The sequence below is a fragment of the Eucyclogobius newberryi genome, unplaced genomic scaffold, assembly GCF_026437365.1.
Source record: "Eucyclogobius newberryi isolate DKJ021-1_F unplaced genomic scaffold, fEucNew1.0.hap1 SCAF_7, whole genome shotgun sequence".
Lineage (NCBI taxonomy): Eukaryota > Metazoa > Chordata > Actinopteri > Gobiiformes > Gobiidae > Eucyclogobius > Eucyclogobius newberryi.
Genome location: NW_027316389.1, coordinates 35,450,176 through 35,466,895, shown reverse-complemented (window position 1 = coordinate 35,466,895; position 16,720 = coordinate 35,450,176). Strand labels below are relative to the sequence as shown.

The 16,720-nt window shown below is 53.3% G+C and overlaps 1 protein-coding gene across 1 annotated transcript; it reads left to right on the top strand.

The window, feature by feature from the left end:
- The first annotated feature begins 877 nt into the window (after positions 1-877).
- On the top strand, positions 878-16,582 carry bbs10 (Bardet-Biedl syndrome 10). The gene is made up of 3 exons (XM_072434629.1): positions 878-1,088; positions 13,575-14,489; positions 15,922-16,582. The coding sequence occupies exons 1-3, from the start codon at positions 907-909 to the stop codon at positions 16,541-16,543; spliced, it is 1,719 nt and encodes a 572-aa protein (XP_072290730.1). The 5' UTR covers positions 878-906; the 3' UTR covers positions 16,544-16,582.
- Positions 16,583-16,720: the final 138 nt, after the last annotated feature.

Here is a 16,720-nt window from a genome sequence, read left to right as displayed (position 1 = left end):
TATTAAAGTGAGAAAATTGCTTTGGGTCACATCAGTGTCAGTTGTCTAACACTGCATTTCTGGTCTTCTGTGAGGTCACTGCAAATATAATGCCCAAGGTACTTCACCTCATCAGTGACAGTAAAAGCACTGCCACTCATGTAAGTGAACTCATGAAAGGCTGATTTCATATCACTTTTAGTTCTCACAATCATTACATTATTTTAGAAGCATTATAAACTTAATGTTGTTTTGAAAGCCATATTGAGAGCAGACATTGAAGAGCTGCTGAAGCCCTGCACTGAATAGGTAAAATCAACCATGAGATGGTTAATGACTGACCCTCCAATAACACAGCCAGTGTTACAGTTACTGAGCTGTACAGAGAGATCATCAATGTAAACACTGAACAGCAACACCCCATTTCACCTGAATGCTTTGCTGTGAGTAGGTAACCAGGGACACCTCTGTTCATGGTTCATTCCATCAAATGCCTTAGATGAATCTTAGAAGCATGTGGACATCTAGAGCCATGACTGTGAGACTTGATACTTGACATTTCATAAATACATGTATCAGCACTATGCTCTATGCTTAAATCCAAACTGGTTGGCAGCTGTATATAGGAAAGGTTCAAGTCTGTTCAGGATGACCTGTTTAAGGACCTTGGAAATTGAAAAGCAAGGCCTCGGTTTCCACTGGGCACATGGTTTTTATCTGACGCCCCCCTTTCACTCGGTAAAGCCTTGATGCCTCTGTTACAGATGACCCATCACTGCATGTGCTTGCTACAGCTTGGTGTCATCATATACTTGAGTAGATAACATTGGTCAAAGCTAACAAAGTTGTTTTTGTCATTTACTATAACACAAGTTTATAGTGAGCTAAGTTAGCTTGACATGTTGCATTGGTTTTGCAGGGAATGCCATGGCGAGCGCGCACTTGATGCGTGTGGTGCAGACTGTGGAGGTTCTGGAGGCGGTGGTCCGGCGAGCTTTTGGTCCACACGGAGGACAGGTGCTGTTCACCCGGGACACAGGACAGGCCATGGTCAGCCGCAGTGGAACACGGATTCTCACAGCACTGCGATTGGACAACCCCCTGGCGAGGTGCCTTTTTCATTTGCTCTACTCGGTCATGCTTTAGCGCATTTCCCTTTTGGTGATACCTCCTCAGGCCAAGTACTTTTTAGTACCCTCTTCCCCTTCGGGCCAAGTGGAGCCAAGCAGGGACTAAACGTGACGTCCACAGGCTGTCAGACACTGGTAAAAGTGTAATGCAACTAAATGCGCTTTTCTTTTAGTATCTCTGGGCTCGTCGCATTTCCATTACAGGGATGCTGTGTAACCTTGGGCGTGGAAACAGTGCAAAGGCCTGACTCAAGGGGGGGGAGGATACTAAAAAGTACCTGGGGTGAGGAGGTAAAGCTGGGCTGAGTAGTGCCGAGTACAGTAGAATAAAGCCAGGTGGATAAGGCTCATAATAAAAATAGAAAAGCAGCATAAGTGTTCTTATTATGATTTAGTTTGGCGGGATAGCCCATGTGGTTAATATGTGTCATAGTTTTACATCAGTCAAGAAACAGTTTAAGAAATGTTGAAAAATAAAAGTTACAAGAAGTATTAGTTAGTGTTGAGTTTTAAAACGGAAACCCTCTCAACATTCCATCATTCCCTGACAGTTCAAACCAAGACACGGTTAGGAGAGAGGAGCGAGACAGGAGGAGACACTGAGAGGAGACACAACAAGGAGGTTGGAGCTGAGGAGAGCAATGGTAGAGGGATAGGAGGAGACACAAAGAGGAGAGAGATGGGAGGAGACACAGAGAGGAGCGAGGCAGGAGGAGACACAGAGAGGAGCGAGGCAGGAGGAGACACAGAGAGGAGCGAGGCAGGAGGAGACACAGAGAGGAGCGAGGCAGGAGGAGACACAGAGAGGAGTGAGATGGGAGGAGACACAGAGAGGAGCGAGGCAGGAGGAGACACAGAGAGGAGCGAGGCAGGAGGAGACACAAGAGAGGAGCGAGGCAGGAGGAGACACAGAGAGGAGCGAGGCAGGAGGAGACACAGAGAGGAGCGAGGCAGGAGGAGACACAGAGAGGAACGAGGCAGGAGGAGACACAAAGAGGAGAGAGAGATAGGAGGAGACACAGAGGAGAGAGATGGGAGGAGACACAGAGAGGCAGGAGGAGACACAGAGAGGAGCGAGGCAGGAGGAGACACAAAGAGGAGAGAGAGATGGGAGGAGACACAGAGAGGAGCGAGACACAAAGAGGAGAGAGATGGGACGTGACACAGAGAGGAGAGAGGTGGGAGGAGACACAGAGGAGAGAAAGATAGGAGGAGACACAGAGGGGAGCGAGGCAGGAGGAGACACAGAGAGGAGCGAGGCAGGAGGAGACACAGTGAGGAGCGAGGCAGGAGGAGACACAGAGAGGAGCGAGGCAGGAGGAGACACAGAGAGGAGCGAGGCAGGAGGAGACACAGAGAGGAGCGAGGCAGGAGGAGACAGAGAGGAGCGAGGCAGGAGGAGACACAGAGAGGAGCGAGGCAGGAGGAGACACAGAGAGGAGCGAGGCAGGAGGAGACACAGAGGAGCGAGGCAGGAGGAGACACAGAGAGGAGAGAGATGGAAGGAGACACAGAGAGGAGTGAGATGGGAGGAGACACAGAGAGGAGCGAGGCAGGAGGAGACACAGAGAGGAGCGAGGCAGGAGGAGACACAGAGAGGAACGAGGCAGGAGGAGACACAGAGAGGAGAGAGATGGAAGGAGACACAGAGAGGAGTGAGATGGGAGGAGACACAGAGAGGAGCGAGGCAGGAGGAGACACAGAGAGGAGCGAGGCAGGAGGAGACACAGAGAGGAACGAGGCAGGAGGAGACACAGAAAGGAACGAGGCAGGAGGAGACACAGAGAGGAGAGAGATGGAAGGAGACACAGAGAGGAGTGAGATGGGAGGAGACACAGAGAGGAGCGAGGCAGGAGGAGACACAGAGAGGAGCGAGGCAGGAGGAGACACAGAGAGGAGCGAGGCAGGAGGAGACACAGAGAGGAGCGAGGCAGGAGGAGACACAGAGAGGAACGAGGCAGGAGGAGACACAAAGAGGAGAGAGAGATAGGAGGAGACACAGAGGAGAGAGATGGGAGGAGACACAGAGAGGCAGGAGGAGACACAGAGAGGAGCGAGGCAGGAGGAGACACAAAGAGGAGAGAGAGATGGGAGGAGACACAGAGAGGAGCGAGACACAAAGAGGAGAGAGATGGGACGTGACACAGAGAGGAGCGAGGCAGGAGACACAGAGGAGAGAAAGATAGGAGGAGACACAGAGAGGAGCGAGGCAGGAGGAGACACAGAGAGGAGCGAGTCAGGAGGAGACACAGAGAGGAGCGAGGCAGGAGGAGACACAGAGAGGAGCGAGGCAGGAGGAGACACAAGAGAGGAGCGAGGCAGGAGGAAACACAAGAGAGGAGAGAGATGGAAGGAGACACAGAGAGGGGCGAGGCAGGAGGAGACACAGAGAGGAGCGAGGCAGGAGGAGACACAGAGAGGAGCGAGGCAGGAGGAGACACAGAGAGGAGCGAGGCAGGAGGAGACACAGAGAGGAGCGAGGCAGGAGGAGACACAGAGAGGAGCGAGGCAGGAGGAGACACAGAGAGGAGCGAGGCAGGAGGAGACACAGAGGAGCGAGGCAGGAGGAGACACAGAGAGGAGCGAGGCAGGAGGAGACACAAGAGAGGAGCGAGGCAGGAGGAAACACAAGAGAGGAGAGAGATGGAAGGAGACAAAGAGAGGGGCGAGGCAGGAGGAGACACAGAGAGGAGCGAGGCAGGAGGAGACACAGAGAGGGGCGAGGCAGGAGGAGACACAGAGAGGAGCGAGATGGAAGGAGACACAGAGAGGAGTGAGATGGGAGGAGACACAGAGAGGAACGAGGCAGGAGGAGACACAGAGAGGAGCGAGGCAGGAGGAGACACAGAGAGGAGCGAGGCAGGAGGAGACACAGAGAGGGGCGAGGCAGGAGGAGACACAGAGAGGAGCGAGATGGAAGGAGACACAGAGAGGAGTGAGATGGGAGGAGACACAGAGAGGAACGAGGCAGGAGGAGACACAGAGAGGAACGAGGCAGGAGGAGACACAGAGAGGAACGAGGCAGGAGGAGACACAGAGAGGGGCGAGGCAGGAGGAGACACAGAGAGGAGCGAGATGGGAGGAGACACAGAGAGGAGTGAGATGGGAGGAGACACAGAGAGGAACGAGGCAGGAGGAGACACAGAGAGGAACGAGGCAGGAGGAGACACAGAGAGGAACGAGGCAGGAGGAGACACAGAGAGGAGAGAGATGGAAGGAGACACAGAGAGGAGTGAGATGGGAGGAGACACAGAGAGGAGCGAGGCAGGAGGAGACACAGAGAGGAGCGAGGCAGGAGGAGACACAGAGAGGAGCGAGGCAGGAGGAGACACAGAGAGGAGCGAGGCAGGAGGAGACACAGAGAGGAACGAGGCAGGAGGAGACACAAAGAGGAGAGAGAGATAGGAGACACAGAGGAGAGAGATGGGAGGAGACACAGAGAGGAGCGAGGCAGGAGGAGACACAGAGAGGAGCGAGATAGGAGGAGACACAGAGAGGAGCGAGGCAGGAGGAGACACAGAGAGGAGCGAGGCAGGAGGAGACACAGAGAGGAACGAGGCAGGAGGAGACACAAAGAGGAGAGAGAGATAGGAGGAGACACAGAGGAGAGAGATGGGAGGAGACACAGAGAGGCAGGAGGAGACACAGAGAGGAGCGAGGCAGGAGGAGACACAAAGAGGAGAGAGAGATGGGAGGAGACACAGAGAGGAGCGAGACACAAAGAGGAGAGAGATGGGACGTGACACAGAGAGGAGAGAGGTGGGAGGAGACACAGAGGAGAGAAAGATAGGAGGAGACACAGAGGGGAGCGAGGCAGGAGGAGACACAGAGAGGAGCGAGGCAGGAGGAGACACAGAGAGGAGCGAGGCAGGAGGAGACACAGAGAGGAGCGAGGCAGGAGGAGACACAGAGAGGAGCGAGGCAGGAGGAGTCACAGAGAGGAGCGAGGCAGGAGGAGACACAGAGAGGAGCGAGGCAGGAGGAGACACAGAGAGGAGCGAGGCAGGAGGAGACACAGAGAGGAGCGAGGCAGGAGGAGACACAGAGAGGAACGAGGCAGGAGGAGACACAGAGAGGAGAGAGATGGAAGGAGACACAGAGAGGAGTGAGATGGGAGCAGACACAGAGAGGAGCGAGGCAGGAGGAGACACAGAGAGGAGCAAGGCAGGAGGAGACACAGAGAGGAACGAGGCAGGAGGAGACACAGAGAGGAACGAGGCAGGAGGAGACACAGAGAGGAGATAGATGGAAGGAGACACAGAGAGGAGTGAGATGGGAGGAGACACAGAGAGGAGCGAGGCAGGAGGAGACACAGAGAAGAGCGAGGCAGGAGGAGACACAGAGAGGAGCGAGGCAGGAGGAGACACAGAGAGGAGCGAGGCAGGAGGAGACACAGAGAGGAACGAGGCAGGAGGAGACACAAAGAGGAGAGAGAGATAGGAGGAGACACAGAGGAGAGAGATGGGAGGAGACACAGAGAGGCAGGAGGAGACACAGAGAGGAGCGAGGCAGGAGGAGACACAAAGAGGAGAGAGAGATGGGAGGAGACACAGAGAGGAGCGAGACACAAAGAGGAGAGAGATGGGACGTGACACAGAGAGGAGCGAGGCAGGAGGAGACACAGAGGAGAGAAAGATAGGAGGAGACACAGAGAGGAGCGAGGCAGGAGGAGACACAGAGAGGAGCGAGTCAGGAGGAGACACAGAGAGGAGCGAGGCAGGAGGAGACACAAGAGAGGAGCGAGGCAGGAGGAATCACAAGAGAGGAGAGAGATGGAAGGAGACACAGAGAGGGGCGAGGCAGGAGGAGACACAGAGAGGAGCGAGGCAGGAGGAGACACAGAGAGGAGCGAGGCAGGAGGAGACACAGAGAGGAGCGAGGCAGGAGGAGACACAGAGGAGCGACGCAGGAGGAGACACAGAGAGGAGCGAGGCAGGAGGAGACACAGAGAGGAGCGAGATAGGAGGAGACACAGAGAGGAGCGAGGCAGGAGGAGACACAGAGAGGAGCGAGGCAGGAGGAGACACAGAGAGGAACGAGGCAGGAGGAGACACAAAGAGGAGAGAGAGATAGGAGGAGACACAGAGGAGAGAGATGGGAGGAGACACAGAGAGGCAGGAGGAGACACAGAGAGGAGCGAGGCAGGAGGAGACACAAAGAGGAGAGAGAGATGGGAGGAGACACAGAGAGGAGCGAGACACAAAGAGGAGAGAGATGGGACGTGACACAGAGAGGAGAGAGGTGGGAGGAGACACAGAGGAGAGAAAGATAGGAGGAGACACAGAGGGGAGCGAGGCAGGAGGAGACACAGAGAGGAGCGAGGCAGGAGGAGACACAGAGAGGAGCGAGGCAGGAGGAGACACAGAGAGGAGCGAGGCAGGAGGAGACACAGAGAGGAGCGAGGCAGGAGGAGTCACAGAGAGGAGCGAGGTAGGAGGAGACACAGAGAGGAGCGAGGCAGGAGGAGACACAGAGAGGAGCGAGGCAGGAGGAGACACAGAGAGGAGCGAGGCAGGAGGAGACACAGAGAGGAACGAGGCAGGAGGAGACACAGAGAGGAGAGAGATGGAAGGAGACACAGAGAGGAGTCAGATGGGAGCAGACACAGAGAGGAGCGAGGCAGGAGGAGACACAGAGAGGAGCGAGGCAGGAGGAGACACAGAGAGGAACGAGGCAGGAGGAGACACAGAGAGGAACGAGGCAGGAGGAGACACAGAGAGGAGATAGATGGAAGGAGACACAGAGAGGAGTGAGATGGGAGGAGACACAGAGAGGAGCGAGGCAGGAGGAGACACAGAGAAGAGCGAGGCAGGAGGAGACACAGAGAGGAGCGAGGCAGGAGGAGACACAGAGAGGAGCGAGGCAGGAGGAGACACAGAGAGGAACGAGGCAGGAGGAGACACAAAGAGGAGAGAGAGATAGGAGGAGACACAGAGGAGAGAGATGGGAGGAGACACAGAGAGGCAGGAGGAGACACAGAGAGGAGCGAGGCAGGAGGAGACACAAAGAGGAGAGAGAGATGGGAGGAGACACAGAGAGGAGCGAGACACAAAGAGGAGAGAGATGGGACGTGACACAGAGAGGAGCGAGGCAGGAGGAGACACAGAGGAGAGAAAGATAGGAGGAGACACAGAGAGGAGCGAGGCAGGAGGAGACACAGAGAGGAGCGAGTCAGGAGGAGACACAGAGAGGAGCGAGGCAGGAGGAGACACAAGAGAGGAGCGAGGCAGGAGGAAACACAAGAGAGGAGAGAGATGGAAGGAGACACAGAGAGGGGCGAGGCAGGAGGAGACACAGAGAGGAGCGAGGCAGGAGGAGACACAGAGAGGAGCGAGGCAGGAGGAGACACAGAGAGGAGCGAGGCAGGAGGAGACACAGAGGAGCGACGCAGGAGGAGACACAGAGAGGAGCGAGTCAGGAGAAGACACAGAGAGGAGCGAGGCAGGAGGAGACACAGAGAGGAGCGAGGCAGGAGGAGACACAGAGAGGAGCGAGGCAGGAGGAGACACAGAGAGGAGCGAGGCAGGAGGAGACACAAGAGAGGAGCGAGGCAGGAGGAAACACAAGAGAGGAGAGAGATGGAAGGAGACAAAGAGAGGGGCGAGGCAGGAGGAGACACAGAGAGGAGCGAGGCAGGAGGAGACACAGAGAGGGGCGAGGCAGGAGGAGACACAGAGAGGAGCGAGGCAGGAGGAGACACAGAGAGGAGCGAGGCAGGAGGAGACACAGAGAGGCGCGAGGCAGGAGGAGACACAGAGAGGAGCGAGATGGAAGGAGACACAGAGAGGAGTGAGATGGGAGGAGACACAGAGAGGAACGAGGCAGGAGGAGACACAGAGAGAAACGAGGCAGGAGGAGACACAGAGAGGAACGAGGCAGGAGGAGACACAGAGTGGAGAGAGATGGAAGGAGACACAGAGAGGAGTGAGATGGGAGGAGACACAGAGAGGAGCGAGGCAGGAGGAGACACAGAGAGGAGCGAGGCAGGAGGAGACACAGAGAGGAGCGAGGCAGGAGGAGACACAGAGAGGAGCGAGGCAGGAGGAGACACAAAGAGGAGAGAGAGATGGGAGGAGACACAGAGAGGAGCGAGACACAAAGAGGAGAGAGATGGGACGTGACACAGAGAGGAGCGAGGCAGGAGGAGACACAGAGGAGAGAAAGATAGGAGGAGACACAGAGAGGAGCGAGGCAGGAGGAGACAGAGAGGAGCGAGTCAGGAGGAGACACAGAGAGGAGCGAGGCAGGAGGAAACACAAGAGAGGAGAGAGATGGAAGGAGACACAGAGAGGGGCGAGGCAGGAGGAGACACAGAGAGGAGCGAGGCAGGAGGAGACACAGAGAGGAGCGAGGCAGGAGGAGACACAGAGAGGAGCGAGGCAGGAGGAGACACAGAGAGGAGCGAGGCAGGAGGAGACACAGAGGAGCAAGGCAGGAGGAGACACAGAGAGGAGCGAGTCAGGAGAAGACACAGAGAGGAGCGAGGCAGGAGGAGACACAGAGAGGAGCGAGGCAGGAGGAGACACAGAGAGGAGCGAGGCAGGAGGAGACACAGAGAGGAGCGAGGCAGGAGGAGACACAAGAGAGGAGCGAGGCAGGAGGAAACACAAGAGAGGAGAGAGATGGAAGGAGACACAGAGAGGGGTGAGGCAGGAGGAGACACAGAGAGGAGCGAGGCAGGAGGAGACACAGAGAGGGGCGAGGCAGTAGGAGACACAGAGAGGAGCGAGGCAGGAGGAGACACAGAGAGGAGCGAGGCAGGAGGAGACACAGAGAGGCGCGAGGCAGGAGGAGACACAGAGAGGAGCGAGATGGAAGGAGACACAGAGAGGAGTGAGATGGGAGGAGACACAGAGAGGAACGAGGCAGGAGGAGACACAGAGAGGAACGAGGCAGGAGGAGACACAGAGAGGAGCGAGGCAGGAGGAGACACAGAGGAGCGAGGCAGGAGGAGACACAGAGAGGAGCGAGTCAGGAGAAGACACAGAGAGGAGCGAGGCAGGAGGAGACACAGAGAGGAGCGAGGCAGGAGGAGACACAGAGAGGAGCGAGGCAGGAGGAGACACAGAGAGGAGCGAGGCAGGAGGAGACACAGAGAGGAGCGAGGCAGGAGGAGACACAGAGAGGAGCGAGGCAGGAGGAGACACAAGAGAGGAGCGAGGCAGGAGGAAACACAAGAGAGGAGAGAGATGGAAGGAGACACAGAGAGGGGCGAGGCAGGAGGAGACACAGAGAGGAGCGAGGCAGGAGGAGACACAGAGAGGGGCGAGGCAGTAGGAGACACAGAGAGGAGCGAGGCAGGAGGAGACACAGAGAGGAGCGAGGCAGGAGGAGACACAGAGAGGAGCGAGATGGGAGGAGACACAGAGAGGAGTGAGATGGGAGGAGACACAGAGAGGAACGAGGCAGGAGGAGACACAGAGAGGAACGAGGCAGGAGGAGACACAGAGAGGAACGAGGCAGGAGGAGACACAGAGAGGAGAGAGATGGAAGGAGACACAGAGAGGAGTGAGATGGGAGGAGACACAGAGAGGAGCGAGGCAGGAGGAGACACAGAGAGGAGCGAGGCAGGAGGAGACACAGAGGAGCGAGGCAGGAGGAGACACAGAGAGGAACGAGGCAGGAGGAGACACAAAGAGGAGAGAGAGATAGGAGGAGACACAGAGGAGAGAGATGGGAGGAGACACAGAGAGGCAGGAGGAGACACAGAGAGGAGCAAGGCAGGAGGAGACAAAGAGGAGAGAGAGATGGGTGTAGACACAGAGAGGAGCGAGACACAAAGAGGAGAGAGATGGGACGTGACACAGAGAGGAGCGAGGCAGGAGGAGACACAGAGGAGAGAAAGATAGGAGGAGACAGAGAGGAGCGAGGCAGGAGGAGACACAGAGAGGAGCGAGTCAGGAGGAGACACAGAGAGGAGCGAGGCAGGAGGAGACACAAGAGAGGAGCGAGGCAGGAGGAAACACAAGAGAGGAGAGAGATGGAAGGAGACACAGAGAGGGGCGAGGCAGGAGGAGACACAGAGAGGAGCGAGGCAGGAGGAGACACAGAGAGGAGCGAGGCAGGAGGAGACACAGAGAGGAGCGAGGCAGGAGGAGACACAAGAGAGGAGCGAGGCAGGAGGAAACACAAGAGAGGAGAGAGATGGAAGGAGACACAGAGAGGGGCGAGGCAGGAGGAGACACAGAGAGGAGCGAGGCAGGAGGAGGCACAGAGGGGCGAGGCAGGAGGAGACACAGAAGAGCGAGGCAGGAGGAGACACAGAGAGAAGCGAGGCAGGAGGAGACACAGAGAGGAGAGAGATGGAAGGAGACACAGAGAGGAGTGAGATGGGAGGAGACACAGAGAGGAGCGAGGCAGGAGGAGACACAGAGAGGAACGAGGCAGGAGGAGACACAGAGAGGAATGAGGCAGGAGGAGACACAGAGAGGAGAGAGATGGAAGGAGACACAGAGAGGAGTGAGATGGGAGGAGACACAGAGAGGAGCGAGGCAGGAGGAGACACAGAGAGGAGCGAGGCAGGAGGAGACACAGAGAGGAGCGAGGCAGGAGGAGACACAGAGAGGAGAGAGGCAGGAGGAGACACAGAGAGGAGCGAGGCAGGAGGAGACACAGAGAGGAGCGAGGCAGGAGGAGACACAGAGAGTAGCGAGGCAGGAGGAGACAGAGAGGAGCGAGGCAGGAGGAGACACAGAGAGGAGAGAGATGGAAGGAGACACAGAGAGGAGTGAGATGGGAGGAGACACAGAGAGGAGCGAGGCAGGAGGAGACACAGAGAGGAGCGAGGCAGGAGGAGACACAGAGAGGAGCGAGGCAGGAGGAGACACAGAGAGGAGCGAGGCAGGAGGAGACACAGAGAGGAGCGAGGCAGGAGGAGACACAGAGGGGAGTGAGATGGGAGGAGACACAGAGAGGGGCGAGGCAGGAGGAGACACAGAGAGGAGCGAGGCAGGAGGAGACACAGAGAGGAGCGAGGCAGGAGGAGACACAGAGAGGCGCGAGGCAGGAGGAGACACAGAGAGGCGCGAGATGGAAGGAGACACAAGAGAGGAGTGAGATGGGAGGAGACACAGAGAGGAACGAGGCAGGAGGAGACACAGAGAGGAACGAGGCAGGAGGAGACACAGAGAGGAACGAGGCAGGAGGAGACACAGAGAGGAGAGAGATGGAAGGAGACACAGAGAGGAGTGAGATGGGAGGAGACACAGAGAGGAGCGAGGCAGGAGGAGACACAGAGAGGAGCGAGGCAGGAGGAGACACAGAGAGGAGCGAGGCAGGAGGAGACACAGAGAGGAACGAGGCAGGAGGAGACACAAAGAGGAGAGAGAGATAGGAGGAGACACAGAGGAGAGAGATGGGAGGAGACACAGAGAGGCAGGAGGAGACACAGAGAGGAGCGAGGCAGGAGGAGACACAAAGAGGAGAGAGAGATGGGAGGAGACACAGAGAGGAGCGAGACACAAAGAGGAGAGAGATGGGACGTGACACAGAGAGGAGCGAGGCAGGAGGAGACACAGAGGAGAGAAAGATAGGAGGAGACACAGAGAGGAGCGAGGCAGGAGGAGACACAGAGAGGAGCGAGTCAGGAGGAGACACAGAGAGGAGCGAGGCAGGAGGAGACACAAGAGAGGAGCGAGGCAGGAGGAAACACAAGAGAGGAGAGAGATGGAAGGAGACACAGAGAGGGGCGAGGCAGGAGGAGACACAGAGAGGAGCGAGGCAGGAGGAGACACAGAGAGGAGCGAGGCAGGAGGAGACACAGAGAGGAGCGAGGCAGGAGGAGACACAAGAGAGGAGCGAGGCAGGAGGAAACACAAGAGAGGAGAGAGATGGAAGGAGACACAGAGAGGGGCGAGGCAGGACGAGACACAGAGAGGAGCGAGGCAGGAGGAGACACAGAGGGGCGAGGCAGGAGGAGACACAGAGGAGCGAGGCAGGAGGAGACACAGAGAGAAGCGAGGCAGGAGGAGACACAGAGAGGAGAGAGATGGAAGGAGACACAGAGAGGAGTGAGATGGGAGGAGACACAGAGAGGAGCGAGGCAGGAGGAGACACAGAGAGGAACGAGGCAGGAGGAGACACAGAGAGGAATGAGGCAGGAGGAGACACAGAGAGGAGAGAGATGGAAGGAGACACAGAGAGGAGTGAGATGGGAGGAGACACAGAGAGGAGCGAGGCAGGAGGAGACACAGAGAGGAGCGAGGCAGGAGGAGACACAGAGAGGAGAGAGGCAGGAGGAGACACAGAGAGGAGCGAGGCAGGAGGAGACACAGAGAGGAGCGAGGCAGGAGGAGACACAGAGAGTAGCGAGGCAGGAGGAGACAGAGAGGAACGAGGCAGGAGGAGACACAGAGAGGAGAGAGATGGAAGGAGACACAGAGAGGAGTGAGATGGGAGGAGACACAGAGAGGAGCGAGGCAGGAGGAGACACAGAGAGGAGCGAGGCAGGAGGAGACACAGAGAGGAGCGAGGCAGGAGGAGACACAGAGGGGAGTGAGATGGGAGGAGACACAGAGAGGAGCGAGGCAGGAGGAGACACAGAGAGAGGAGAAAGGATGTCATATGTTCGACCAGGAAATCACATTATACTGGACTTTAACTACTGTACTGAAGTAGAGTTTTTGAGGAACTTTATTTGACTTGCATTTTAGTTGAGAACTTATTACTTTTACTCCATGTTATTTCTAAAAAGGCTTAAAAAGTACTTTTGTGGCTGTGTTTTCTGCATCTTTTGTGGCATTTAAAGCTGTATACTGCTCGGCCTGTACAGGTGTGTGATGTCTTTATTAGACAGTAGTTTAGTTAACAATATCTGCAAATCTAGCAGTGAGTTTGCTTATTCTTGAGGGTTTGGATATAGTAAATATACAACATATAGGCTAACAAAATTCCTGTTTCCCATACCTATTCTACCAAGAAGTTATTTGTCTCACTAATATTTTTTTTAGCAACAAAGTGTTACAGGCTTGACTGAACAGGATCAGAGCAAAATACAATTTGCATCTTGTTTATAGAAGTATTTTATTACATTATTTCTGACGCATCAAATCATTCACAGCATTTGTAATTTGTAAAAGAGTACTCAATACTTAAGTAATATCAAGGTGCAATTATTTAATGTGTTGACTTAAGTCATTACTCCAATAGTTGCTCAAGCAATAAATAATTGACTCGGGTTTATCTGTACTTTTACTCAATTAATGGAATGCAGTACTTTTAATACTTTAGTACTTAAAGTTTGAAGTGAGTTCCTTGTGCATAAATCCTCCCTGAATTATGGATGGAATTCAGTCATTAACATGTTTTGCTTCCAGTAATTGTCAACTATTATATAAAAGCTTTTCTTCACAAACGTCCTCTTGACTGGTGTAAAACTATGATTATTAATATTTACTCTTAAAGAATGAAAACCTGTCACTTCAAATGTTTTGGAAGCGTGTGAACACGATGTGTGTTTTTTAACAGAATGATTGTGGAATGGGTCTCAGGACACAGCTCCAGAACAGGTGATGGTTCCAAGTCGTTCATTCTTCTCCTCGCATCGCTCGTGCGGACGATTGACCGTGCTGCCTGTTGGGACCTGTCGCTTTCCCACAGTTCTGGATCTGACCTGCACTGCTCGTCTGCCCGCCGCCTGGCCTACGAGCTGCTGTCCTTCTCCCTGCAGCTGGACCACCTCATCACTGTCCGAGTTGTGCCTTACGGACAGCGTCTGGCGTGGAAGGACATGTTCACAGTGCTTCCATCTCCAGTTCAGAAGCTCCTGCTGGCGTTTTTTCACACCCGTCTGAGCCACAACAACTGCATTTTCATCAGCGGCCTCCTCTGTGAACTTCTCTCCAACTGGACCGCCGAAGACCCCCAGCCTTATTCCGCTCTGCAGTTTTTAAACGACACTTGGCCGGCACTATACACTCCCGTCGTTGGCTTTCCCGTTGGTAACTCTCGGTTACTCGAGGGCCAGATCATCCACAGGGACTTTGCCGTGCCGTCCACTCCGACAGCACAAGGACCTGTCAAGGCTGTCGTTTTGACCGAGCCCCTTGGCAGATTCATGGAAGCAGGAGATGTGTTACAAATAGGAAACAAGGGGAGTATTTCACCCCTCGGCTCCTTCACAGAACGCTCTCTAGAATGTGTCCTCTCACACCTGCAGAGTCTGGGCGTCTCCGTGCTCCTGTCCTCAGTCAAACAGTCGGCCGCAGTTTTGGCCTTAGCAGCACAGGCTCAGATGGGTGTCGTGGAGTGCATCGGCCAGGAGGACCTGGTTCTGTTCAGCCGTCTAAGTGAAGCCACGCCCGTCTCCACCTTTTGGAATATTCGGCCGGAGAACGTCGTCTCACTCGCCTTTTGTAAACCAATACTTCTCGGTGCTCACAGGTTGGAAACATTTTCTGTAACTTATCACAAAATATCTTACGCAGTCTGTAACTCAAATCTATACTTGTTGATAGGAGTGTTCTTTATTTGGTCTGTTTGACATATGGTTGTGCAATTAATCGAGATTAGTGGAACTCATTTATTTGTTATTATTAGGTTTATTTACCACTTATTTCAACTCCGTGAATTATTTGTTTGAATGAATTTATTCACTTGATCAGGGAAAAGTAAATGTCATCTGCCAGGTTTGAGCAAAATGCTAATTCCCACCTGTTCCTCCGGTTGGGAGCCACTACAGGCAAAGCTAGTAGTGTCTGTTTCTATGCAAAAGCTTATGTGTCGAGAGAAAAGAAAATTATTATTTGAAATGTACTTGCTCGTTTCATTAATAGGCATTGATGGCTGTACATGGGACATTCAAACGTCAAAGGCAGTTTTCTCCAAACGCATTGCACTGACATAATCGCACCTACTCAAACTATACAATCATGGACTTCACAGAAGAGTATGTAGCATTCGCTCTCACTGTTTTAAAATCACAATCAATCACAATTGAACCTGTGTTGCTAGAGCCTTCAAACACATTCTGCAGAGGCCAGGCTTAGGTTTAAACACTGGATTTAAGCTTTGAAACTGGCAACCCAAATGAGAGACTTGAGAGAAGGTACCCTCTGATGGAAGAATCGTCTTGAGAACAACTTGAACAATGTAGACATAATGACATAAATACTGGACATTAAGAATAAATCTGCATTGAAATTGTTTTCCTTGTGTCTGGGGACACAAATTGGTCAAGTATATTGACTTTGAAATCATAGTCTTACATGTACATACCTTTTCCTTTAACAAGACTGTTTGTATGTAATTTTATCCAAGTTTTAACTCGAAATTGGGTTTTTATGCCAATGTTCAGGTAGATCTAGTTCATTCAAATACTAAATAAGATTTAATTTTTTCTTTCTGTAAATGTTTTGTATCTAATATGTAAACAGAATGAAGCAAGCAATTTAAATCTGGCACTGCCAATTTTTTCACATTTATATGTGCGGTTTATGCCATGTTTAGACATGTATTACATGAAAAGATTACATGTGTAATACATTATTTTCTTATATTTGAACTAACTACAGGAAAGTAGTCATCAGTTCTACCATGAAAAATATTCAAAAGATCAGAGTTTTTATTTGTGTATGTTACATTAATCAAATCAAGCAAGCATTCTGAATCCAAGTCCAACATGTATATATTCTATTGTTTCTATAGCAACATTCTCTAATAAATCGGTGTAATCCCTTTCTTCTGTAATCCCTCCTTCATCTTCAAATTGAAAATAACTTTCGGATGGAAGTCACAATGTTGAAAAATATTGTCCTGTATTGAAACCTTTTCTATGATTCTCTTTAATATCAATCTTCTTTTTTCGTCCCCAAAGGTATGTCCACGTGGGCTTCCCTGCTAAAGACCACCTCAGACCCTGTAGCCTGGTCGTATGTGGCGCTGGAGCAGGACAAAGCGAGCAGCACGCTTTGGCTATGCAAGACGCTATCAAGATGCTACTGACAACCTGGCAACCCCCTGCTTCTGAACAACTGGAAAACCCAACCCATGTAACCGCTAAAAACACTTCTCATCACCAGAGCGGTCTACAAGGCTGCGTTCTGACTGCTGGTGGAACCTTTGAATTTCTTTTAAGCCGCGCCCTTCGACAGAATTCTGTTAATGGACAGTCAAATGTTGTTTCCTGGATCCTGGCTGATTCTCTTCTCTGCATTCCTCGTTATATTTACTCCAACAAACCAGGGAGTTTTGCTCAAATCCAGGCTACAATTGGAAAATTCCCAGAACACCCTGTAGACGGCACAATACATTTGAAATGTGAACGTTCTACACAGGATCCAGGGCTGGAGTCAGCCTTCTGTAAATACCAGTTGCTTTTGGCTGTGTTGCAGTGTGTGTCGCAGCTCTTCCGGACAGACGCTGTTATTCACACAAGCAGCAGATTAAAAACAATCAGCAACATTTCCTGTGAGGAGGGGGGCGAGGCTGAGGGCTGACACTATTGTGCCCTGCTAATGGGGGAAGGGGGGGTTCTCAACATAAGGACTTGTTTACTGGTTCAAATCTTCATAAGCACTAGTTTAGACCTGGTTTGGTCTTGGTTTAGTCCTTATTTAAGTCTGCTTTAGACCGGTTTTGATTCTGGGTTAGTCCTGATTCAGTCCTAGTTTAAT